The sequence below is a fragment of the Vombatus ursinus genome, unplaced genomic scaffold (assembly GCF_900497805.2).
Source record: "Vombatus ursinus unplaced genomic scaffold, bare-nosed wombat genome assembly UNPS02014779.1, whole genome shotgun sequence".
In the NCBI taxonomy this organism is placed as follows: Eukaryota; Metazoa; Chordata; class Mammalia; order Diprotodontia; family Vombatidae; genus Vombatus; species Vombatus ursinus.
In genome coordinates, this window is record NW_020954557.1 from 48,274,569 (window position 1) to 48,294,958 (window position 20,390).

A 20,390-nucleotide genomic window follows, 5' to 3' on the forward strand; every position below is an offset into this window, starting at 1 on the left:
AGAAGGGGCATTAACAATAACACCCAGGACATGTATGATTGGAAAATTCATATCGTCACTCCTACTAGATTTAGTAGATAGATTCCACAGATTGGCTTGAGACATACAAAAGCTAAATGATTTATCCTGGCTAATGTAGCTAGAAAGAACTAGTAGCTGGATTTGAACTCAGGTCTTCATTTCCAGTCTAGCATTTTATACTGTACTTTATAAGCGCTTGAAGTAATATTGCTATTCTCCTCTTATAGATGATAATAATAATAGCTAGCACTGAAAAAGTACCTTAAGGTTTGCAAAATGCTTCATAAATGTTTTCTTATTTGAACCTCACAACCCTGGGAGGTAGGTGCTATTATTATCCCCATTTTATAGATGAGGAGATTAAAGTAAATAAAGGTTAAGTGACTTGCCCAGGGTCACACAGCTAGTAAGTGTCTGAGGCAGGATTCAAAAACAAACACCTTCCTTACTCTAAGTCCAGTGTTCTGTCCACTGCACCTAGTTACCTCTAGATGAAAACTGAGGTTAAATTATTTAAGGCAGAGGACCCAGTAGGGGTGAGTGGGGTGAGTGTAGTTTGAAGTGGGAGGAGGAGATGGCAGATTCTTGCTGATTGAAATAAAATATTTTTTAAAAGAAACTCTATATCTACAAATTCAGAAAACAACCTTCAACCAAACTAACTAAAGGAGTTAACATGTAATCATTTTCCTATAGTCAAAACAGAACAAAACAAAACAAAAAACAACCAAGACTTTAGTTCAACCAAGATCATCTGTCTAGTCTAGGAGTTGTTAGGCTTTTTTTTTTTTTTTTTATCATGGACCCCTTGGGCAATCTGGGGAAGCTGAGGGATACACCCTCACCCATTTTTGGAGGTAAAATAGAACTCTTGTCAATCCATCTTTGGAGACCACGTGCCACAGAACTCTACCAAATCAACAAGCATTTATTTACTATGTGCCACACACACTGTGCTAAATGCTGGGGATGAAAAGAAAAGGAAAAAACAGCATCTGTCCTTGAGGAGCTTACAATCTGAGGAGTTGGGAGTGGGGCAAGAAATATGCAAACAACTATGTACAAAAAAAGATATAAAGAGGTTAAACTGGAGTAATCTCAGAGGGAAGGCACTAATGTTAAGAAATACCAGAAAAGGCAGGGATTAATTGGAAAAAAATGCTGGATCTGAAGAATGAGGCCCTGGATTTGAATACCAGCTTTGACAGTTAATATCTGTGTGACCTTGTAATAAGTCATTGTTAAATGAGCCTCAGTATCCTAGGAAGAACAGAGTTCAAATCCAGCTTCACATACTTACTTAGCTGTGTGATCCTGGGCAAATCACTTGATCCCTGTTTGTTTTAGTTTCCTCATCTGTAAAATGGGGATAATAATAGCACCTAGCTCATGGAGTTATTGTAAGGCTCAAATGATAATAATTAAGTGCTTAACACATTGCTTGGCACATAGTAAGGGCTAGAAAAGTGTTAGCTATTATTATCATTATTACTCCTGCTGGTTACTTTCTATCCTGTAGTGACTTTAGGCAAGTTGCCTGCTCTTTGGGGCCTCAGTTTCCCCATCTGAAAGATGGGAAGAGGTTAGACTGCTTGATCAAACATTGTTGTTCACTCCTGTCTGCCTGTTCTTGACCCCATTTGGGGTTTTCTTGGCAAAGAAACTGGAGTGATTTACCATTTCCTTCTCCAGCTCATGTTACAGATGAAGAAACTGAGGCAAACAGGGTTAAGTGACTGGCCCAGGATCACACAGCTCGCAAGTGTCTGAGGTCACATTTGAACTCAGGTCTTCTTGACTCCAGGTCCAACGTTTTATACACTTCACCACCTAGCTGTCCTGATCAAATGTAAGTGTATACAAAGCATTTTGCAAACCTTGAAGAGCTGTATAAATGTCAGTTGTTACTAGAATCACAGTTTCTTAAAGCAGGGATCCTTAAACTGGGTTGCATACTGTTTTTTTTTTTCATATTCTGGTAACTATTTCAAATTGGTTGCCTCTGTAATTGTCTGTATTTTATTTTATGCATTTAAAAACATTACTCTGAGGCTTCGGTCTATAGGCTTCACCTGTCAAAGATGTCCATGACACTCAGGCACAAAGGTTAAGAATCCCTAAAGACTTCTTCCAGCAATATAGAATTTACTCCTTGTGCCACAAAAGAAAGAACACTGGCTGTGGAGTGACAAGACCTCTCTGATACCCAACTATGCATGTGACTTGCGGCAAGGCACTTAATCTCCCAATGCCTCAGTTTCCTCCTCTGTAAAAGGAGCAGTTTGGCCACGTTGGCCTCCGAGGTTCCTTTGTTCCTATTTTAGGATCCAGGAGGACGGCACCCCCTTTTGCATTTGTGTGTCCCGTGCACTGGCGCATAGTAGGGGCTTAAAAAACGCTTGCCGATTGCTGTCCCAGCATCCCTCCAGGATCCTCCTCCCTCAGTCCCGAGGTACCACATCCCACCCGTCTCGGTAGCCAGGCTCCTCACGCGGGGCGCAGCCTAAGCGCCCCGTCCCCGCCCCAGGAGACGCGGATCACCATGGAGAAGAGACGCGCCCAAGGTTTCTGGCTTAACAAAGGCACCGGCAGGATTCGGACCCAGGTCTTCTGGCGTCAAGGCCAAACTCGTCCCATGAAACTGTTTAAAAGCGATTCGAACTGGCCCCTTAAACTTGAATGAAGTGGTAGGACAAAAGCATGTAACTAAATCCTAGTGGCAGCATCGGAGAAGACAGGAAAGCCTTCACAAGAGAACCGAGAAGTTTTGAAACGGCTGTACGGCTTTCAAAAAATATCGAGGAGAAAACTACAAATCCCACAATGCCCTTCTTCCCCATGCTCTTTACGAGAACCACAGAGAACGCTGTCGACCAATCGCCACTCGGAGAACTTGAGCCGCCAGCCAATCAAACTTCAATAGCACTTCCGGGGGCGGGAGGCGGGAGGCCACCTTCATTCAAAATTGTGTTGTTGGTCGCTGCTATAGTTTCCGATTCAGGGGGTCCGGGGGTCCGGGGGCAGCGGCGGGAGCGCCCCTTCCCCACTTCGCCGCCGCTGGTGAGAAAGAACAGGGGCGAGGTCGGGCCCCGGGCACGCGGGTCAAAAGCCCGAAGCGGCCGGTTGTCTTTGGGCCGGCGGGAGGGTCGGGGTCGGGGATCCCCGGGGTCCGTGGGCTGCGCCGGGTAGGAACGGCCTGGCCGTAGGGATGGGGTGGGGAGCGGGGGGCTTCAGAGGATGAGGGCCATTTAACAGTGACTTGTCCAAGGTCACACAGCTAATAACTGTCCGAGCTGGTATTTCAAGCCCAGGGCCTCATCTTTGCAATGCATCCCTGCCTTTTCTGGTTTTCCTTAACGTTAGTCCCTTCCCTCTGAGATTTCGCCAATTTATCCTCTATGTATTTTTTTAGTACGTAGTTGTTTGTATGTTTATTGCCCTGCCCACAACTCCCCAGATTGTAAGCTCCTCGTGGACAGGCGCTGTTTTTTCTTTTTTTTTCATCCCCAGCATTTAGCAAAGTGTGTAGTACATAGGAGGCCATTAATAAATACTTGTTGATTTGGTAGAGTGTTCTGTGGCACATGACCTCCTTAGAGACCTTTAAGAAGGGTTCTATTTTACCTCCAACAAAAGGGGGAGGGATGAGCTGGGGTCCCCAAGATCTCAGGAATTTTTATATGGGACTTCTTGAAGGGGCAGGGAGAGGCTAGAAGCCAGAGCTAGTTGAACCCCAAAGACTGAGAGAAGAGAGCATGGGACACAGATGTCCAGGGGCCTAGCCTCATCTCTCTCACCCCCAATTTAAAAGTTGGATTTTAGGGTTTCTTCTGTAAAACTGAAAAGTCTTTCCAGAAAACTGTTTCCCTTGGTGCCAAGCATCTCAGTGGTTGATGACAATCCCCCAGACCTAATGCTGACAGTTCAAGACCTGTTTCAGTAGTGTTTTTTTGGTGTAGGAGATTAAAAGGTTAATAGTGACTTCAGGCCATATGGAAATCAGGACCATTAAATGTGATTTGATCTTGTCTGGATCTTTTAATTATCAATAGGCTCTTGTACCATTTTTTTGAATATTCATTTGATGGCTGCCTGATTTGGAGTTTTATAGAGTTGAGCATATAGCATTTATATTGGTTTTATGGGGAGGTTTGTTGCAGAGTTACATAATTGCAGAAATGTTCATAAGTTCTATGAAAATTTGGACTATTTTACTCATTTTTCTGTCTCTATAATGCCTGAGTCATTGAACATTCTAAGTGCTCAGGTAACGTTTGTATTAGTGAAAGAATAAATTTGTTGACTTGTGGTTGTAAGTCTAGGTGACTGGAAGGATGGTAATAAGGAAGTTTAGGGAGAAAGAATGAATTCAGTGTGTGTACATAAACACATGCATACATATATGTACACACACAAATATGCTTATTGAGGGGCTCCCCATTTTATGTTCTGAATGCCAGAATGATTCTAGAACTTTGGGCTTTTTTTCAAGTCAGGAGCTAGTGTTAAGAATTTAGGGCAAGCTAAGTTTGGAAAATCCTTTCCAGACCCTTCAGGGTTTATAGCCTAAGGGTTCAGACCTCATTTTCTAGGAAATCTGCTTCGTTTTGGTCATTTCTTGAAAAGATTTAGAACTGTTTTACCCTCCTAGTGGTCCTCAGGACTATTGGTACCAGTCTGTTTTCATAGATCACCTTTAGATAACAACGGAGAGCCATAAAATGTTCTTCAAATCAAACTAAAAAGTACACACGGTAGCCTAAATGTGGCAATTGGATGGAAAATACTTTTGGTTAGTTAGCATTAGGCTAACAGTAGAATAGTGGGCAGCTAGGTGGCACAGTGGATACAGCACCAGGCCTGAAGTCAGGTAGACTCATCTTCCTGAGTTCAAATCAGGCCTCAAACACTTACTAGTTGTGTGACCCTAGGTAATTTCCTCAACTGTAAAATGAGTTGTAGAAGGAAATGGCAAACCACTCCCATGTCTTTGTTAAAAAAACTCCAAATGGGGTCACGAAGAGTAGAACATGACTGAAAAATGAATCAACAGGTGTTTTCTCTGCAACCAAGATTTGGGCTGCCAAATGAGACCTTTGCAGATGGGCTGCTATGGTGATAGTATTTAACACCTTTGGGTGTGCCTTCAATCCTTAACTTCCTGATAAATAAAAACCATTAAGTTTTGATAATATTGAATCCCATTGCCTTGTTATATAATAGTCATGTTCCAGTGATGCATAGTGAATATCTCACAGTAATTTATAAATCTTATAATAGTTGTATATTGTAGTAGTTCTGCAGTACCCTAAAATACCACTCATTGTAACAATGAGTTAACTTGTCTGCATTAACTTTTAAAATATGATTAATAACAAGTTCTTCTCTATCCTATTTATTGTAGCATGATGTCTCACATAAAGACAGAAGAAGAATTGGACATATTTAATAAAAGTATAAATGACTTTTGGAACAGATTCCGAAATACTACATTGAATGAACACTATAGTCAAGTGTTGGGGCTGAGAGATACCTATAAAGACTCCAATGAAGCATTGACAGGTACTCTAGGCAGCTTGAAGTATGTTACTGTTTTTTATGGTCACATTATTTGATTGAGATTTAAATTTCATTTTTTTTCTTACAGAAAGATTATCCACAAAGATAAAAGAGGAGGATCGAATGGTTGAGACTTTTCTGGAATTCAGAAATAGTATGTGATTGACATCTAATATAACTCCCAGTATGTTTTACTGGCTGTTTCTGTGGTAATCATGGGAACCTAAGGAAGCCATAGTCTTTCAAACTTCTTCCTAAATCTGAGCTGTGGCATTACTAGTTTAAATTGCTTTTGCTCTTTTGTTCCTTGCTAAATTTCTTCTACAATTTCAGCCTTGTCAAATAGCTTTTCTTGTGGTCTTCTTTGTAGAACATTGGGTTTGGCCCTTTATACTGATCATCAGGGTTTAGATGAATAAAAGTCTTTTGTATTGCAAGATCCCCAGAGAGATTTCAAGATGAAGTTTCAGACCAGGAGCTAATGGGTTGAAATAGTCAAGATATGGTCTAGGGTAGTTTTTTTTTTTCCCCCTTAACAGTTTTTGTTTGTAATGGACTCCACTGGCAACCTGGTGAGGCTTACTGATCCCTTTTAAGAATAATGTTTTTAATGTATATGATAATACATATGATTACAAAAGAAACCAATTATGTTGAAATATAGTTATAAAAATATATTTAAAAAAAAACAAACAAGTTCATGGATCCTAGGTTAAAAATCCTTGGTCTAGGCGACTACTTGTCATATGAAACAGATATACTACATGGAGGCTATATATATATATATATATATATATATAAAGAGTTCATTATCTTTCCTCCTAAACCCTCCCTTCTTCCAGACTTCCTTATTACCATCCTTCTAGTCACCTTGACTTAGGACCTGGTCATCATCTTTGACTATTCGATATCTCTCATCTCCTCTTCTCCGCCCACACTCCCCACTGCCAAATCCTATTGATTCTACCTTTGTAGCATCTTTGACATATTCCCTTCTCTCCTCTGACACTGCTACTACCACCCCCTTGTGTAGGCTCTCATCACCTCATGCCTGGACTACTGCAGTAGCCTGCTGTTATTCTACCTGCCTTGCCTCTTCCCACTCCAGTCCATCCTCTGCTCTGCTTTCAAACTGATCTTTCTAACGTGAAAGTATGACTCTGTCACCCTCATCCCCACTATTTGCAAACTCCAGTGACTCTATTGCTTCTAGGATCAAATATACAATCTTCTGTTTGGCTTATAAAGCCTTTTATAACTTGACTCTCGCCTACCTTTCCAGTCTTTTTATACCCTCTCCACATACTCTGCAATACACTGATATTGGCATCCTTGCTGTTCCTCCCACAAGACACTCTTTAACTCCTGACTCCCTGCCTATTCACCGGCTGTCCTTCAAGCCTAGAATGTGGTCTTCTTCACCTCCTGGCTTCCTTCAAGTCTCAAATAAAATCCCACCTTCTTCAAGAAGCCTTTCCTGATTTGCCTTATGTTACTACCTTCTCTCTGAGATTACCTTCCTTCTGTCCCATATGACTCTTGTATGTATATAGTTGTTTGCATGCTGTCTTCACTTAGTATATGATCTACTTGGTGGTAGGGATTGGTTTTTTTTGCCTTTGTAACCCCTGCAATTGATGTAGTGCCTAGTAAGCACTTAATAAATGTTTGTTGATCTCTTGCTTGCAGCTATCTCTATATATTCATATAGATAGATTTCTGTACATTTAAAGATAACTTTTATTATGTACAATTTTATAGCTATCATGATGTAAGTTTTTATGCTATCCCTTATTCAATTCATTTTTTAGAAAGTGTTTTGTTTTATCTTTTATAGTTACAGGCTAAGGAATGGGTTATCAGCTGGGGTGGGGAGAGGTGTTTCTGTAAAAATACTATGAAAGTGGTCAAGGTTCATGAAACCTTAGTTCTAGTACTTTGTGTTTTACTTCTTTTTTATGAATGTATCCCTAAATATAGATTATTCTATATAAATAACTTAAAAGCTTTAAAAAAATGTTTCTGGTCTCTTCCTTTATTGCTTTGGTCCTTAGTAAGTAACCAAGTATCATTTAATAATAGTTATTATTACATATACATATATAAACATATATACATATATATGCACATATATATTTCACAGAGATCCATATCCAAAATAAGCTTATTCAAGAAAAACAAGATAACTTATCAAAACTGGTTGACAGTATACGAGACAAGGAATGGGAAATGGAAAAGCTGACAAAAAGTATACAGGATCTTAAGGCATCACTGGATAAGAAAAAAGAAAGTAAGTACTTTCCTTTGTAAATAAAAGTTTTAAAGTGTTGGACTGCTCTCTCTTTTATTGATAGGAATGTATATCACCTTTCAGAGTGATGAAAAATCTAAGTTCTGCTTTTGTCTGTAAAGGGGCTGGTCTCTCCCTTCCCTGGAACAAGGAAGTAATTCAGTTTTTTCAGTGGGAACTTAACATCTGTTTTTTTTTTATTCTTCCTGGGCTAGAATTAACACAGATTCTGTTTATAATAAGACAACTTAATTAACATGAATAGAATAAAAATGTCAACAAGTAAGATTAGCTTGTGATAAGTCATAGTGAGTAACTAAGAGTTTGAAGCCAGTATATTTGTCAGTGTATAGTGGCTTTTTCTAAAAAAACTTCATGGAAGGAACCTATGTTTAACCATCAACATAATTGATTCTCAAGATATTTGTAGAAGCAGGGTATTTTTTTAAGTAGGCAGTCAATAATTGAATTGTTAATTTTCACATGTCTTCAAACTCTCACTTTGGTTTTGTGGCATTTGTAAAATCCTAAAATAGCATACCTGACATTTTTATAATTATGGCCTTAGTACAGTAGTTTTCTAGTAAATCCAATAGAATAGCTATTTCAAGCTGTGAGCAGATCAAAATAATTTCAAAGGAAGTAAGACTCTATATTCATGAGGCACAGTGCCTTACATCTAGTAGGGACTTAGCAAATGTTTGCTTTGAAATGAGCTCTGCTTTTCATTGCGGTAGCAGATAATCTCAAGGAATATAAGCCACTAAAACATGTCTCCTTCCCACCACAAACTTTATGTCTTCTTTATCTCTAGTTTTTCTACCCACTTTAGAGCAAATGCTGCTTTTCCCCCTGCATAACAAAGAGTAGCAATAGAGATTGAGTGGATAGAAATAGGCTTTTCATTCATGTCCGTGTTAATATGTTTACTTGCTACTAGATTTTCCAGGAAGTGTGTTGGGTATTGTTTAAAAAGTTTTTGACACTTTTTCTTTAAAATTAATAGTTATTTGCACTGCTAACAAAGCCAATAAGGAAAAGTTGAAAATGCTGCAGAAATCTTATGATTTGTATAAAGATCACCTTGGACTCGAAATTCGAAAAATTTATGGTAAGTTTTTATTTTTAACGTCAGATTTCTAAATACATTGTAGATGTAGATTTAGATTGTAGAATTAATACTTTATGAGATTGGAAAAGTCAGTATCCTTTGTTACACAGATGAGAATTTAAGGCCTTTAGAAATGAAATCTTGAACTCTCACTCTTTTGTAAACTTAGATAAATTTTAAAACCATAATCTTGCCAGAGCCATCAAATGTTTCTATTTCAGTTTATGTAGTTGGATGTTTTGTTAATTTTTTTCTTCATTATTACTTTGTTTTGACTCTACAGATTGCCCAGTTTTAAAGTTTTGCTCTATTGGCAGCATTTTTTTTTCCATTGTGAAGTTGAGTCCAAATGATAGAAATGTTGCCAAAAACATTTTGAAAGAATCTTGGGATTTAAAAAAAAAAATTAACCCTTTTTAAAATTTTTTTGGTAAATAATATTTTATTTTTTCCCCATGTTGCATGTAAAGTTTCCCCAAGTTACACATAAAGACAATTTTTAACATTCATTTTAAATAGATTTTTGAGTTCCAAATTTTCTTTCTTCCTCCCTCATCTCCTTACTGAGATAGTGTACCTGTTTAGTCATGCAACACATATTACTGTATTAGTAATGTTGTAAAAGAAGACACAGACCCAAATGGGAAAAAAAAAACAAACCATGAAAATAAAATATAAAAAGTGAAAAATAGTATGCTTCAATATACATTCATATACTTCAATCAGTTTTTTCCCCCCTAAGGAGGATAGCATTTTTTTATCATTAGTCCTTTGGAATTGTCTTGGATCATTGTATTGCTGAGAATAGCTAAGTCATTCAGAGTTGATCACTGTACAGTGTTGCTGTTACTGTGTACAATGTTCTCCTAGTTCTGCTTACTTCACTTTTTATCAGTTCATTGAAGTCATTCCAGATTTTTCTGAAATCTACCTGCTCATCATTTCTTATAGAACAGTTATACTCCATTACAATCATATACCACAACTTCTTCAGCCATTCCCCAGTTGATAGGCATCCCCTCAATTTCCAATTCTTTGCCAAAGAGCTGCTGTAAATATTATTGTACAAACAGATTCTTCCCCCCCCCCTTTTTTTTTTTTTTTTTTTTTTGCTCTGTTTGGATTATAGACCTAGTAGTGGAATTGCTGGATGAAAGGATTTACGCAGTTTGATTGCCCTTTAGGGGATAGTTCCAAATTGTTCTCCAGAATGGTTGGGTCAGTTCACAATTCCACCAATAGTACATTAGTGTCCCAATTTTCCCACACCTCCTCCAACATTTATCATTTTCCTTTTCTGTCATATTATCCAATATGATAGGTGTGAGGTGGTACCTCAAAGTTGCTTTAACTTGCATTTCTCTAATCAATAGTGATTTAGAGCATTTTTTTTCCTATGACTGTAGATAGATTTGATTTCTTTATCTGCTTGTTCATATCCTTGGACCACTTATCAATTGAGGAATGACTTGTAGTCTTATAAATTAGACTTAATTCTCTATATATTTTAGAAATGAGGCCCTTATCAGAGACACTGGTTGTAAAAATTCTTTCCCAGTTTTCTGCTTGCCTTCTAATCTTGGTTGCATTGCCTTTGTTTGTGCAAAAACTTATCCATTTAATGTAATCAAAATTATCTATTTTGCATTTCATAATGTTCTCTATCTCTTGTTGGTCATAAATTCTTCCGTTCTCCGTAAATCTGACAGGATTCTTAAGTTTTTTAATATGATCCCTCTTCTATTTGCTTCTGTTTTATGGGTGATTCATTCCATTCACATTCACAGGTGTACTTACTGTGTATTTCTCTTCATTCTATTTTCCCCCTGTTTATACTTTCTCTCTCTCTCTCTCTCTCCCCTTTCACTCTGTCCCTCCTCACCAATGTTTTGCTTCTGACCATCACTTCCCTCAATCTGCCCTCCCTTGTATTAGTCCCTCCTTTCTTGTCCCCTCCTCCTACTTCTGTATAGGGTAAGATAGATTTCTATACCCAACTGAGTGTGTGTCTTATTCCCTCTTTGAGTCAAATCTGATGAGAGTAAGGTTCAAGCAATGCTCACTCTGCTCCCTTCTTTCCTTCCACTGTAATAAGTCTTTTATACTTCTTAATGTGAAATAATTTACCCCATTCTACCTCTCTCTTCCCTTTTCTCTCAGTGTAATCCTCTTTCTTGTCCCTTAACTTTTTTTTTTCATCCCATCAAAGTGAACTTATCCATGCACCCTCTGTCTATGCGTACTCCTCACTGCCCTAATGATGATACAGTCCTTAAGAGTTATACATTATAGGGGCAGCTAGGTGGCGTAGTAGATAGACCTCTGGCCTTGGAGTCAGGAGGACCTGAGTTCAAATCTGGCATCAGATGGTTGAAACTTTCTAGCTATGTGACCCTGGGCAAGTCACTTAACCCTGATTGCCTCACCCCCCCCAAAAAAGGCAAAAAAAATAATTAAAAATAAAAAAAGAATAAGTTATACATTATATCCCTATGTAAGGATATAAACAGTTTAACCTTATTGAGTAACTTATGTTTTCTCCTTCCTATTTACCTTTTTATGCTTCTTTTGAGTCTTATATTTGAAAATTGAATTTTCTATTTAGCTCTGGTCATTTCATCAGGAATGTTTGAAAGTCCTCTATTTCAGGGGCATCTAGGTGGCTCAGTGGATAGAGCTCTGACCTTGGAGTCAGGAGGACCTGAGTTCAAATCTGGCCTCAGACACTTGACACTTACTAGCTGTGTGACCCTGGGCAAGTCACTTAACCCTGATTGCCTAACTAAAAAAAAAAAAGGAAAAAGACAAATTGAAGGAAAGTCCTCTATTTCATTCAATATTTTTTTTTCCCTCTGAAAGATTATGCTCGGTTTTACTGGGTAGTTGATTTTAGCTGTAATCCAAGCTCCTTTGCCTTCTAGAATATTATATTCCAAGCCTTCTGATCCTTTAATGTAGAAACTGCTAAGTCCTGTGTAATCCTGACTGTGGCTCCTCAATTTTTGAATTGTTTCTTTCTGGCTGCTTGTAGTATTTTCTCTTTGACTTAGGAGTTCTGGAATTTGGCTATGATATTTCTGGGAGTTTTCATTTTGGGGTCTCTTCAGGAGGCGATCGGTGGGTTTACTTTCTGGTTATAGGATATATAGGATATCAAGGCAGTTTTCCTTGATAATTTCTTGATAGATGATGTCCAGGTTCTTTTTTTGATCATGGCTTACAGTTAGCCAATAATTCTTAAATTATCTCTTCTGGATCTATTTTCCACATAAGTTGTTTTTCCAGTGAGATATTTCACATTTTCTTCAATTTTTTTCATTCTTTTGATTTTTTTTTTTTTGGATTGATTCTTGATGTCTCATAGAATCATTAGCTTCCACTGGCCCAATTCTGATTTGTAAGGAATTATTTTCTTCTATTAGTTTTTGTATCTCCTTTTCCATTTGGCCAATTCTATTTTTTAAGGAGTTGTTTTCTTCAGTGGATTTTTGTACATCTTTTTCTATTTTTTTTTGTGTTTCCTTTACCAAGTTGTTAACTCTTTTTTTATGATTCTCTTATCTAACTCTCATTTCTTTTACCAATTTTTCTTTTACCTCTATTATTTGACTTAAAAATTTTTTTTTTAGCTTTTCCAGTTCTTTTTGGGCCTGAGACCAATTTATATTTGTCTTTGAGGCTTCACAAGTAGGCATTTTGACATTGTTGTCCTCTTCTGAGTTTGTGTTTTAAACTTCCCTGTTACCATAGTAGCTTTCTATGGTCAGGGATTTGTTGTTGTTGTTGTTGTTGTTGTTGTTTTTGTTGTTTTGTTTTCTGGAGCGTTTTGCTCATTTTCCAGCCTATTTTGTAATTTTTAAAGTTGATCTTCGCTCCTAGGGTGCGGGGGCAGTGTCCCAAGCTTCTTAAGCCAGGGTCTGTGGGCCTGGATGCTTGCCTGCTGCATTGGGGCATCTGGGAGTGGTAGCTAACCTGCTGTACTGGGGCCATTAAACCTGGTCACGCTGTGGTCTCATGGCCTGGCCACTCACCTGTTGCATCAGGAGTGGGTGGCCTCACAGTTGGCCTGCTGTGCCACCAGCCTTGAAGCACTGGGGCTGTGGGTCCTTGGTTGCTGATTTGCACAGGGGCTGGGGGCCTCCTGCTGGTGTGCGTGGACACCATCTGCGCTGGGCTGCTCTCCCTTTTTACCTGAGTGAGACAGACCTTTCCTGCAGTCCTTCTAAGTTATCTTGGGCTGGAGAATTGTTTCACCATGTAATTAGTGGGTTCTGCTGCTGCAGAATTTGTTTTGAGTCATGATTTAAAGTTGTTTGGAGGGGAATTTGGGAGCACTCAGGCAAGTTCCTGCCTTTTCTCTGCCATCTTGGCTCTACCTAAGAATCCTGTTTTTAATGATTTGTAGAATTTCCTGTCAAATTTTTTTCAAAATTATTTTTGCATAGCTTTGAACAGAACCGAAGTATATATAAAATCATACTTTGAAATCTACCATTTTAAATTTCCTCAGGGAATTGAAAGGGCCACTTGATTGTGCTTTCAGCTGTGAAGAGCATCGTGATGTCTGATGTAAAAGAATCTTTAAATTCAAAATAACTCGGGACAATTTGAAATAAACTTTTCCAACTGGATAGACTATCTTTTGGGAAGCTGGGTGAATAAAGGTTTTCTTATCCTTATAGATAGGAGTTGTTAACTAACAGAGGTAGTAAAAACTCATCTTAATTGTAAAACCTGGCATATTATAGTAGTGGAATAAACAGTTTAATCTTTTTTTAATTCCAGGTGGGAAACTTCAATTTATATTCCGAAAAATTGACCCTAAAGATCCTGAAAAGCCGTTTACTTTTTCCCTGTGCATAAATGAAGAAGGGGATTATGAAAGTGCGTACATTTTGCTTAATTGGTACTTTAGCTTAATAACTTTTTTAAAAAATCTCATTTGGTTAAAAATATGAAAAAAAAAAAGTACAAGTACAGGATTCCCACAGGATGTTACTGTTCCATCTAGTCTGGCTTGCTTTGGCTCTTCTTTCCCACCATGCATGGGGCCTGAATGCAAAGTTAAATAAATATTGACACCTTGCCTAGGAGGCCACAGTATGGCCCAGTGCCTGGGGGCTGACCCTGAGGAGTGACACTGGGTACCAGAGGGCCTGCTGTACCTTGATCACAAATATAAATGATTCCTCCAGAGGATTTATAGATGAAAGGACAGTGTAAAGAAGGAAAGAAACAGGCATTTATTTAAGTGCTTACTATATGCTGTGCTAATTGCTGGGGATACAAAAGCAAGCAAAAATAAAGACAGTCCTTGGTCTAAAGGAGTTTATATTCTAACGTGGGAAGACAACCCACAAAAGAGAGCTAAAAAGCAGGAGGGAGGTAGGAGAGATGGTAGGAAGGTACATGCTTCTGAAATCCTGAAAAAGTCAAGAGTCAAGTGGGAGGGAAATGAACTCAAGTTGGCTTGGGGGCTGCACAAAATGAAGGCTCCAGGAAGAGCTCACCAGTGAGAGAGAAGAGGGGGAGGGGCAGGCCTTGCAGAGGGATAGTCCATGGTGAGTGAGCCCTGCGGGTGGTAGGCTGTGCCAGGGAACACCCTGGGTGAGGCAGGGTGAGCGCCTCAGCCAGGTACGTAGGGAGCAGCATGACTTAGCAGTAGAGGGGACATAGTTTCAAAGTCCAGAGAAGTTCAAGAACAGAACTGGTATAAGAATGAAGGGGTGAGCATTAAAATGGAATATTTTTAATATAAAAAGTTTAATTTTAAAGGAATAGGCAGTATCCTTAGAATTCTAATGAGAAATCTTACTTAATTCTCATGTTTTCTCTGGCTCTCCTTGTCTCATAAATGAGATCTTTTCCTTTTTTTCCCTTCACTTCTCTAGATAACATACTCTGGTGGAGGAAAGTTCAGCTAACTCCATAACGTGCCCCTTTGCGCAATTAACTGTCCTGTGCAGGGAGACATTCACAATGGAGAGGATAGAAATGGCAAAGTCCCCCCTTCCCCATTAGGTGGCAGGGGGTACAAATATATAGGTGGGGGGGTATTCATTTACTATACACATACACACATGTACACATAGACATATACACATATGTCTGTGTATGCGCACACTACATGTTTATATGTATGTATATGTATACATCTCTGTATCTCCTGCCCTCTCTCATAGTTAACACGTTGATAAAGCCCTTTCTGTGGGGTTTCTCTGCTCTGAGAAAACATCAGTACAATTAGTTATTTTCTAGAAAGTCTTCAGACTCTTAGCTTAAGTAATAGAGGGTGAAAAGACAAGGTCAGTTTCATCTCCTGACTTTTTTATACTCCTGCCTTTCTTCATGATTGTGGCACCTAGTTTAGCATTCTTTGCTAGTTGTTCCACTGCCACCAGCCCCTGAGACATTAATATCCACACTGATGACCCCTCTGACACCATGGACTCCTCGGGGACTACAGAACAGCAAAATGAGTTTTTCTTATATGTTGACTAAAACACTGACCAAGAATGGATTTCCAAAAATGGAATTCCACTGATTTGAGTAATGTGTTGTTAGAATAAATATTACTATAGAATAATAGAATTAATAGAATAATTATCAAGGATACTTTTTGGAAGGGAAACAATACTCGTTTGGATATTTGTTTCATTATGCTTTTTCAATTGTTCTCACTTTAGCAATACTTACTGTTTTTCAGTCATGGCCAACTCTTCATGATCCCATTTGGGTTTTTTTTTGGCAAAGGTAACTGGAGTAGTTTGCCATTTCCTTCACCAGCTCATTTTAAGATAAGGAAATTGAGGCAAAAAAGGTTAAGTGACTCGCCCAGAATTAAACAGCTCGTAAGTGTCTGAAGTCACATTTGAAGTCAGGTCTTCCTGAATCCAGACCCAGTGCTATAAGTAGCTGTGTATAGTCATATTAGTCAGTTCTTAATGACTGATCAAAAGGGTTGGGGAAAAGCAGTTCTCTACTGATAGTTGTAATCCAATGTTAGAAGGTAAAGTGCAGGGGCATCTAGGTGGTGCAGTGGATAGAGCACTGGCCCTTGGAGTCAGGAGGACCTGACTTCAAATCTGGCCTCAGACACTTGGCACTTACTAGCTGTGTGATTCTGGGCAGGTCACGTAACTCCAATTGCCTTGCCATTAAAAAAAAAAAAAAAGTAAAGTACAAGGTCTGAGATTGAAAGACTTGATTTTGTGGTTTCCAGGTCAAACTCAGGCCTTTATCCCTTTGAGTTCAGCCATAATTTAATTCAACAAACATTAGAACATTAGTACTTATGTATAATGCTTGTTAACTCATAGTCCAAGCTAGAACTTTGAAACTTTTTTAACTTTGTGAAACATCACCATAGGGTGAAATTAAACAATAAATAGAATCAATACTCTTAAAGAATGGATTATACCTTTTAAAAGAAGGCCTTCTTTGTGGAACATCAAGGTAAGAGTTAATTTTGCTAGTGCCAATGAGTTGGCAGTTTAAGAAAGGAAAAAGGTATTTTTGTTTTAAAGATTGCTGAAATGACCAACAGCTTGATCTCTAAAGGTTGTACTTGCTATAGGGAAATCCTCACTGTGAAAAAGGGAATAGGACAGCCCAAATTTGCATCTTTAAATGCTGCCAAGTAGCCCAAAGTCTCTTCTGAGATGGTGGCTAGAATATGGATATGGGATTTTTAACTGGGACTTAAAGGGAGCCAGGGAGGCCAGTAGTTAGAGGGGTGGAAGGAGGCATGGGAGATAGCCAGAGAAAATGCCTGGAGCTGGGAGATGTCATGTCTTATTCATAGAACAGCTAGTAGGCCCATGTCACCAGATTGAACAATGTGTGTTGGGGAGTTAGATGTAAGAAGACTGGAAATCCAGGCAAGAGGGGACTAGGTTCTGAAGGACTTTAAATACCAAACAGAGCATTTTGTGTTGGCTTCTGGAGGCAATAAGAAGCCACTGGAATTTATTGTGTGGTGGGGGGGTGGGGAATGACATGATCCAACCTGTGTTTTAGGAAAATGACTTGAGTAGCTAATGGAGAATGGATTTGAGTAGGTAGAGACTAGAGGCAGGCAGTCTCACCAGCAGGTTAACTTTTATTCCTGGTGTCTGTATCTTCTGCAGGGTGGCTTCCATAACATTCCCTACTTAGTTGACTTGCGCCAGTTTGTTGCCAGACCCAAGCTTTTCTAACTTAGGAAGGCCTTCCAAGATGTATGCTGAATCGATTTGAGTAATCACAATGGTTAAGGAAGAGAGGTTTTTTTCTAAATTGATGAGAGGTTGAATGATTTATACTTTCATTCTTATGAATATCATTTGTCTAAATGGAAAGCAGAAGGAACCCCCATAGTACTATTGGACTATTCATAAATAAAAGCGGAGAAAGGCCGAAAGGTAGTGAAATACAGAACTAAAATGTATCTGTTTGTATTAAAATCCTATGAGAACACTTAATGTCTCTCTAAAAGTTCTCTATATCATATGACTCATTTATCTGAGATCAGACCAACTCAGTTCATCAATTGAACCTATCTTTCTGTGACAGTTCCCTACTTTCTTAACCAGGATGTACTTAACATATTAACTCTTTCTTGATGATCTCATGATTATCGTCACGAACATCAGTTTCTGTTTTGTGTAAATGTAGCTATAGATGGTGTGGGACCTAAGGTTTTATAGCTCCTGATAATAGTAGTGCTCCTGAAACTTCTTCTTAAGAAAGTCCCTCCTGTCAACTTTGGTTTTGGCTCTTTGAGAGTTTCCCCATGGAGATGCTGTAAAACATATGCTGCTGTGTAGCTTCTTGGGCAGTGTTACCTCAGCTGCCTTTCTGCATGATTAGTTAGTAGATTTGGCAGCAAAGCAGCCTTCTCCCAAGTGGTTTCTAGCCTTCCAGAAGATTATTTTCATAGTCTGTCTTTCAATGTGTCGGTTCCATTCAAAACATAATCTAGGATTTCTGGACCAATGACATAATGGATCACCGGCACATCCTTTCTGGCTTTTATCCCCTCCTCCATCCCACTTGTATTTCATTTATATGGTGGAGAGCCAGAGAAGAAACAGCATCCCTCACCATTGCAGGAATTTGTGATAGAGTGTTTTAAGGGTGACTTCCCCAAAGCCTTTTTACTCTTCCCTCCTGCTAATGACGCTTATGTAAACAACACCAAGTCATTGTTTTCTACAAGTTCTCCTTGTTTGACTTTTACCAGAATTATAGACAGCAACATTAAAATTTCATAAGATTGAAAGTTCTATATAGTTCTTGAATAATGGACCAACTTTTTTTTTTATGAAATCTTTTCTATAATAATGGGAAAGATGGACAGGAAGGCGGTTAAAAAATATTCTCATATACCAGCCCTGATTCCTTGAGGTGGAATCTGCAGCAACAATAGAATAAACTATTCTTAAGGTAAGCATCTGGTTTTGAAATGATCCCCAAGGTACAAAAAGATATTATTTCTGTGATGTTGGGCAAGTTCCTTAAGCTTGTGGCCTTCAGTTTTCTTGTCTGTAACATGAAAGGGTCAGACCAAATGGCCTCTGAGATTCTTTCCATTTCTGAATTTATGATCCATTGACTTTACATTATTAACTATCTCCATTTTTTTTTCTCCTTAGTATCAGATAGTGCTCCTCATCTGGAATGCTTGGCAGAATTTCAAGAGAAAATAAGGAAGACCAACAAATTTTCGGCTTTCCTTGCCAATGTTCGGAAAGCTTTTATTGCTCTGGCCTGTAACGAATGTGTAAATAATGTATAAAGACTGTATTTTAATTTTTTCCTTACTACTCCCTTTAAAGCTTCTAAATGACCATTTTATGTCTGACTCTTTCTTTGTATTTTTGGTGGCATTTTAGCTTGGCAGGAATTAATAAAACTATATGGCATACTTGTGAATGCAGATTTTGTCAAAAATACTCTGTTTCTGAAGGGAATAAAAAATGGAATGCAATAGTATATTTTGACGTTTATATTTGGTACATCTGCTGATAGTTCATTGGTCAGCATATAAACTATCCAGTAGTAGAAGAATTGTGTCTTGAGCCATAAACTTGATTTTATTAGCAACTGCCAACCAGCTACACTAGAATAGATAAGAACCAATTAATTTTTTTCACTTAATGTCCACATTAGAAAAGCAGTGTGAAAGGTCCTTCATGAATTGATTAGAAGTTGATAAAGCAGGGTAGCCAGAGCTATCACAATGTTAATCGTTAGAAAATTCAGACTGATTAGTGAGAATGAATTAGTGGTATGTGCTTATTCATAAGTAATTGTTGCCATTTTTTCTGTAGTTCTTGCTCCTTCCTAAACTGAAGACCTGAAGCTGGGTTTTGCTCTTTTTCATTAGAAGATCTGGGTTTAAGGATGGCCACCTCTTTCTCATTCTTATTCATTCATGGAAAGGTTGTAAATACTCAAGAAAGTTTGAGGCTTAAAGTGTAGGGATGATTTTCTATATTTTCGTTATCTAGTTTGAAATGAAATTAATTCCCAAAACATCTGATTTATCCATATTTAACTCTAACTTCAAAACCAGATAGAAATGATTTGGGAATTATCTGCTACTACTCTGATCTGATCCATGGATTACTGATAGATAATTGTATTTCTAGATAAATGTGCTGATCACAGAATCTGTGTCAAAAGGGGTCTCAAAAACTATCTAATCTAATTTATATCTAAAAGGAATCCCTTCCACAAGATATCCAACAGGTAGGATGATAAGACCATAGATTTAAGAGGTATAAGAGATCTTGGAGGTCATCTGGTCCAATCTCCATATTTTATAGAGGAGAAAACATGTCCATAGAACTGAAGACTTATCCAAGGTCACATAGGAGATGGTAGGGCCACATGTCATTCAGTCTTTGAAGATGTCTAGTGAGGGGCTGCCCTCTAATTCAGACTGTCCATTCCACTGTTGGATAATTTTAATTGGTATGTTTTTCCTTATAACAAGCCAGAATCTGTTTTTCTCATAGTTCTGCCTATTGAGGCCAAGCAGAAACAGTTCATTACTTTCCAAATGTCTTCTCCATGCTGTGCACAAACTCATTAGGAACTGGTAGTGTTACTAGAAAATCAGTTTAAAGGTTTTAACCTGATGCAATAATTTTGTGAAAGTTGTGTTTTTAAAGATGAATAATATATATAAAAGGTACACACACCCTGATTAGACTTTTAGGATATAAGGCATGCTGGTGAAATATACTTTAATGTGTTATACATTGTAAAATCTCCTATGTGATGCTGAAATATAATAAATAATTTAGAGATTTTTCTAAATTGGGAAGTAAAGCAGTTTAAGTAGTAAAAGTGATGGAAATGAGATCCAGATAGGTTCAACTAAGCTATAGGCCATTTTACAATGTGGCAAAATGGTCAAAA

The 20,390-nt window shown here is 38.2% G+C and overlaps 1 protein-coding gene across 1 annotated transcript; it reads left to right on the top strand.

Moving 5' to 3' along the window:
* Positions 1 to 2,980: 2,980 nt before the first annotated feature.
* Positions 2,981 to 18,888, top strand: SPC25 (SPC25, NDC80 kinetochore complex component). The gene is made up of 7 exons (XM_027866032.1): positions 2,981 to 3,081; positions 5,426 to 5,583; positions 5,669 to 5,734; positions 7,724 to 7,870; positions 8,877 to 8,981; positions 13,767 to 13,865; positions 18,617 to 18,888. Exons 2-7 carry the CDS (start codon positions 5,427 to 5,429, stop codon positions 18,757 to 18,759), a joined length of 717 nt encoding a protein of 238 aa, XP_027721833.1. The 5' UTR covers positions 2,981 to 3,081; position 5,426; the 3' UTR covers positions 18,760 to 18,888.
* Positions 18,889 to 20,390: the final 1,502 nt, after the last annotated feature.

Coding starts and splice junctions, on each gene's coding strand:
- SPC25 (XM_027866032.1), top strand. CDS start 5,427: ATGATGTCTCACATAAAGACAGAAGAAGAATTGGACATATTTAATAAA. Junction 5,584..5,668: donor CTCCAATGAAGCATTGACAG/GTACTCTAGGCA, acceptor TTTTTCTTACAG/AAAGATTATCCACAAAGATA. Junction 13,866..18,616: donor TGAAGAAGGGGATTATGAAA/GTGCGTACATTT, acceptor TTTTCTCCTTAG/TATCAGATAGTGCTCCTCAT.